General features: G+C 40.4%; 1 protein-coding gene across 1 annotated transcript; it reads right to left on the bottom strand.

Annotated features, from left to right (window-relative positions):
- Nucleotides 1-984: 984 nt before the first annotated feature.
- Nucleotides 985-2,073, bottom strand: LOC136821121 (uncharacterized). Its single transcript, XM_067077345.1, has one exon. It carries the CDS (start codon nt 2,071-2,073, stop codon nt 985-987), a length of 1,089 nt encoding a protein of 362 aa, XP_066933446.1.
- Nucleotides 2,074-6,495: the final 4,422 nt, after the last annotated feature.

A 6,495-nucleotide genomic window follows, 5' to 3' on the forward strand; every position in this document is an offset into this window, starting at 1 on the left:
ATGTTGTGTCCCCCAACAGGACATACTTTAAGCTCGACAGCATAGTTGATGAATAGTTTCCACTGGGTGTCTATGAAATCGAAGTGCAGGCCTTCACATCCTTTGAGGAGTTGACTGCCTTCATCAGTAAGGACGTGCTTTGGATATCCAACCTCACATGACAATCTGATAAATGCTTCAATGAATGCCGTTGAGCTGTAGTCATCCATGACCTTGATTGATACAGTTGTTGTTGTTGCACAACAGAAGACGACCATCCATACCTTGATGCTTTTACGTTTTTGTTGTGGTGAATAGGCAAGGAATGGTCCACATATGTCGAGTTGGGTGGAGTAGAATGCGGGTGCAATCATCAAATTAATGCGGTGAGATTGGTCCCATTTCAATGTCGATGGTTTTTTTCATCAAGTACCTGCATCGTTCGCATGATGTACGTACTGATTTGACCAAGCTTCTTCCATCAATGACATAGATCTGTTGAAGGAGATATCTATATGTGGTTTTGATACCAGAATGGCGAACTGTTGGATGGTGCCAATGGATTTCGTTAAGAATGCTGATTGCTATTGGTGAATGACGGCACACAATTGGTACTGCAAAAGTAGTAGATGACAGATCAATCATTGCTTGAGTTGCTTTTCCAGTGATGGTAATCGAGTCATTTGGTAAAATTCGTCCAGTGTAGATCATCACTTTGTTGACCATTTTGCTGCTGTTTTTGTACTTTGACGGTTCCACGAATTCCATCACTTCTTGGGTAGCCTTCTTGTAAAAGTAGTTCTTTACAGCTTCCAATGATTCTTCAATTATGAGTCTTGGAATGTGATTGTATTTGGAATGTTTGCAATTTCGAAGAAATCTGATGGTCATTGCAAGGATACGACATATTGTTGAAAATCTGTGACGTAACGGGTAAATTAAGTAATTTGAAAATTTGTAGAACTTGGATGCTTCGTTGACATCTGCTTTGGTGAAGTGTGATTGTTATTCTGTTGTGTTGACTTCCTTGGAAACTTCCTGTTGCTCCTTCAGGCTCAGTGATATTTCCTTTGCTGTGAGATTTGGGAAGTCGTCACCAGTCATCCATGGGAATCCGTTGATCCATGTAGAGTTGGGTGCAATGACTTCATTTGAGTCACATCTTCTTGTTGCTATGTCTGCGATCATGTCAGTGCTCTTGATGTAACTCCAATTTGATGATGAAGAGAAACGTTTGATTTCAACCACACGACCCCTGAGCCATTTCTTGAGTGGTCTGTCTTCATTACATAACCAGTGAAGAACGATTTGACTGTCAGTGAACTTGTGGGGTGCCTTGTGTTGAGTTGAGAAAGCCTGACGAACAACTTCACTAGTGTGAGCATTTAGAAGTGCTGCCACTAGTTCTCCTCTTGGTTGAGTCATGTCTTCTGGTAGGATACGTGAACGAGCAAAAATCAGTTGACACGAGTAGTTGCCAGAGGTTCTCTTAAAACGAATGTATATTGCTGAGCATGCAATGGATTGACTTGCATCACCAAAATCCAACGTGTTGACTTGTAGACTCTCAGCATCTTCAGGTACGATAGCTCTTCTGTAGGTGATGTCTTTAATTTCTGAGATGAGTTGGAAGTTCGATATCCAGAGTTGACGAAGATTCTCAGGCAATGTGTCGTCCCAAGATAATTTTCGGTTTACTAGATCATGTAAATCTAATTTGAGCGATGCTGTGATTGGTGTGATGATTCCGGATAGATCGAAAACTTCTGAAGCTTTGGATACACATTGTCTTCTGGTTAATTTTGCTGGTACTTCATTGATGACACCAACTTTCTTGCCACGATACCGTTTTGCAAAATTGAGGTCTTTGATGTCAAGTGCGATCGAATCTTCCTTTGGTTTCCACGTCATTCCAGCAACTGATATTGTTTCACCGTCTGATGAGAGGTTTTCATTTGGATGACTTCCTGAGATTGTTACACCTTTGAGAGCAAAACCACCGCGGGATATGACTACTTCAAGCTCGTTGGACATTTCTTGGACTTCTTCCAGTGTTGAATGCCAAGATAAACAATCGTCGACGTAGATATCCATTTGGATGTTGGTCTTGGAAGATTTTGGCGGTCTCCCTCAAACCGAATTCTGCCTGATTTCCGCTTGATTTAACTCCGTATATAAGAGTCTTGATGATTATTTCGTCTGGTGATGCATCATGGGCAAGTGATTCATGCCATAGGTATCGTTGTAAACACCAGTGAGATTGATCGAGCTTGATAGTGTTATACATCTTCTGGATGTCGGTGTGGAATGCAAATCTATGTCCCCTCCACCGAAGGAAGATTTCAAGAAGTTTATTCATACCATTGTGTCCTTTGGGTAGGATGTCGTTCGGTGATTTCCCAGATTCAGTTGGCATTGAAGCATCGTAGACGACACGACACGGTGTGGAGATTGATGATGGTTTCCAGACTGCACGCCAGGGAATGAAGTTTTGCACAGGGTTTGATTGGAGCATTCTTTGTTGATCAATTGGTAGGTTCTTTACATATTCGATTTGGATTCCGATTTGATTATGGCATCCTTGTCCTGCTGATTCTTTGCAAGACGTTTGACTTGTTGATTGTACACACGTAGAGCAATGCTTCGATTTGGTGCAAGTGCAGTCTCAGGATTTTGGAGTAATGGTAATGTAGCAGTTGTTATGCACTCGTTGACGTTGACCTTCACAGAACGATTGATCAGGTCTTGCTCCACTTCTTCTCTGATACTCATTGTGTCTTCAGTACTGTGTTCTTGGCAGGTGGTACAATTTCGACATTTGACACATCTGAAGCTGATTTCACTACCAGTTGATTCCACTTGAATGAATTGGTTGTAGTCTTGTTTGATGTCCTCGTAACCCAGTAGTCCGATGTCTGGATTGACGTTGTATCCTTGGCGATAGATCTTCAGTTGGCTGTTGATAAAGTGGCTTGATTGGAAGGAATGAAATGCATGGACTCTCCCAAATACTTCATGTGGACCACCGATAACTCCTTGGCTGCCATCGACGCTTCTAAACTTTGACTTGTAAATTGTTAATCCTGATGGAAGTTCAAAGATCTTCTCTGGGAAATTTGAAAGATGTCGAATCCCAATCATGAAGTCAACATCTCCACCGACTCGTTTTGGAAGACTTGGTAATTGCATTGGATCACCGCCTTGTTCCTGGTAATGATGCTGTATATCTCTTTCAACTTTGCCTTGGAGAGGATAGAATGGAAACGTAGCTGTAATCCTATCCATGCAGACTCCGACCATCTCGTGTGTTTTGATTGTTGGCCAGTGGAAGAACGATTTTGTAGATGCCATGGTCTGTGTGAGATGTGATACCACCGACTCCTCCCACCGAGACTGTGCCTGAGTATTGTTGAACAGCTCGAGCACCCAACGATTGAGTTGCTTGAAATCTTGTGATAAAGTTAGCACATCCGGTATCGTAGAAGATTGTATATTCCTTACCATCGACTTCAATCGTTTGGAGCATATAGATTGCTTTGATGATTGGGTTTGATTCTTCGACGGTGTTGGCTTCATCTTTCAATGGTGGATGTTCTTCAATTGCAAGATGTGATAAATCGATTTCTTTAGAGAATGATGGAAGTTGACGTTGGCGTGTGATACATCTTGATTTGTAATGTTCGAGCAGATCAAGATTTTGTTGGTCATCTTTGTGGGAATCGCATACGAGGACGTGCATTTTGGTTGTGAATGGGTCTTGATACGGATGCTTGCAGATGAAGGCTCGTTGGCATTGACCATCTTGATGTTTGCCGGATTTGCGTTGTGCACCTGGATATAAACATTGGTAGCATAGACCCTTTGATCGTAGTTTTTGGAATCTTTCCAGTGGTGACATCTCGACGAATTTTGGGCATGCAAAATATTGTACGATTTTGGTGTTGCTTGGACCATTGGTTGCGATGTGATTGCGATCACCACAGATATGACACACCAGTTCGTCTTTGACGTCAGAATGATAGGAAGGTGAATCTCGTGTGTGTGGTTTCTGTTCAGGTTTCTGTGGTTCTTGCTTGTAGATGAGTTGTTTTTGCTCTTGGATTTTGCGTTCGATCTCAAGGAATTTGATGAGTTGGTCCCATAGATCATTCTCTTCCAGTTCGTCCTCGCACGTTAATTGGAGCCATCTTGTTGTCATGCTTGTGCCCATGAGAAGGTAGATACGTTGCAGTCCATCTCCATTGTACAACTTTTGTTCGATCTTATGCCTTTTGCTGAGTAGCATTAGATCCTTCATGGTGCTGATAATTTTGCTGATGACTTCTGCAGCTTTGGATGGTGATTTGATCTTGGAGAGGATGTCAAGTTTGGAGAGCTCTGAAATTTTGTTGTCAAATTGTCAATTTTGTTTTTCAAATCAAATAAACGGGGGGGACCTAATTAGGGGGGGTTGGAAAATGGACTTTTAAAACCCCTAAAAAGGGTCAAAATAGACTAAATTTAGGCTTTTTGGAGTAAAACAAGAAACTTTCCTTTCCGGAGCTGGGAATTTTTTCAAAAATTAATAAACGGGGGGTCCTAACAACGTCCGGGGGGGGGGGGGTTGGAAAAAAATCGGAAAATTAACAAGCGTGGGGGGGGGGGGGGGCCGTTTATTTGGCACCTAAGAGTAGTATCTTTGTGTTGCCATAGGACGACTTGAGGCGTTTCCACATCTCATCAATGTCGGTGTCCGCTTTGACGATTGACAGTGCTGGCTGGTCTAGGTAGTTATTTCGAAGTAGGTCTGGTAGGAAGATTTTTGGTGTATCACGAAGGTGAATCTTTTCAAACTCAGTTTGAAAGGTGTAGATGTCCATAATTGATTCGAATCCACTGAACTTTGGAAGCTTGATTTTGAGGATGGAGTCCTTGAATTTTGAATGTTTCTAAAGTTCACGAGATGAGACTTCTTTGTCGATAAGTGAAATGAGTATGCGAAGATTGGTGAGTGAAGCTTCATACCGTGTTTGAAGTCCAAAAACTTACTTCGGATTGTTTGGTGGTACCAAAGGCTTCTTTGATGAGTGGTTGAAGATCTTTAGATATGCATTCGAGTGATTTGTAGATGTCACTTGTTTCTTTTTGTGCGTTTTTGAGTTCAGTATCTGGTGATTGAGATGGAACAAAGGATGTCTTGCTTTCGACGAGTTTGAGTTTCTGATGAATACTTTTGGTGGCAAATTCGATAGATTTGAGTTGTGCCGATTGGTTTGTTCGAGTGATAGCACTTTTTAAGGTACGTTTCTTGGCGAGACCTTCTTTGGTGTATGCTTTGATGGTTTGCAAGGTGGTTTGGTAGCTCTGATCCTCACCAAATTGAAGCTCGGTATGCAATCGTTTATATGTTGCTTTGAGTGTTCCAATGGCGTTCAGGGAATCAGTTATTTCGTCAATATCGACCAAATCAATGATGGGATTCTCGTCTATGAAATTTTCAATATCTTCTTGGATGAGTTTCAATCCTGGCTCTGCAGATTTCACCAGCTTAGCAATAGCGATCTGTGAGGTGTCTATTTTGGGCAGCTTGGGTATAGCTCCCTTTGCAGTGTCTGATTTTGGTACATCAGGATGGAGTTCTGATGGAATAGTTTCGTCTTGATTTGGTATCACTTGATCGTCTGGTTTGGTTGCCATTTTTGGATTGGACTTTCGAGGTCCTATCCGTGGATGGTACTTCTTTTTGCTCCGAAGTAGCATGCGCAGCGGCAAATTGTTGAGTGGGCGTGGCGATGAAGACGATTGGACAGTAGATGTAATTGGCAGCTGTTTGATTTTGAGGCGATTCTGTTTGAATGTAGGGATTTGGGGTTGATTGGAGGAATGCGATCAGGCTTTGTTTGTAACGACTGTTCAAACTGAAGCAAAAATTGAATATTTCTAAATTTTATGAATTGAAAATTTGACAAAATCCAAATATAGGACTTAAGTTTTCACAAGTTTGGAAAAATTGAGAAAAAATTGATTGATAAATTAAAGTCTATTCACGATAAGTGTGCACTCTTTTTTCAATTTGAAATAAAAAAAACTTTAAAAAAATTCTAAAAATGAAGATGAAAATGAAGAAGAAAAAAATGACGATCTTGTATAAAAGTGCTATAACTATCATTTTCACTGAAGTGAATCCTTAATCATCGAACGTCATCACTGTGAAAAAAATTCTCAAAAATAATCCTTCAATCAAAAGATATCAAACAAAGTTATAAGCTGATTGACGTCTAAAAACACTGTTTTCTGCAGTTTTTTGCTGTTTTTGGGGTCAATCACTTATTAACTTTGTATCATAACTTTATATTGAATAAATATTTTAATGAAATTTTTTCATAGTAATGATCTCCTAAGATCAAAGAATCTCTCCAGTGAAAATGAAAGTTATAGTATTTTTTTACAAGATCTTCATTTTTTTCTTCTTCATTTTCATCTTCATTATTAGAATTTTTTTAAAGATTTTTTTATTTCAAATTGTTCCACTCACTA

The sequence above is a fragment of the Clytia hemisphaerica genome, unplaced genomic scaffold (genome assembly GCF_902728285.1).
Source record: "Clytia hemisphaerica strain Z4C2 unplaced genomic scaffold, Clytia hemisphaerica genome assembly, whole genome shotgun sequence".
Classification (NCBI taxonomy): domain Eukaryota; kingdom Metazoa; phylum Cnidaria; class Hydrozoa; order Leptothecata; family Clytiidae; genus Clytia; species Clytia hemisphaerica.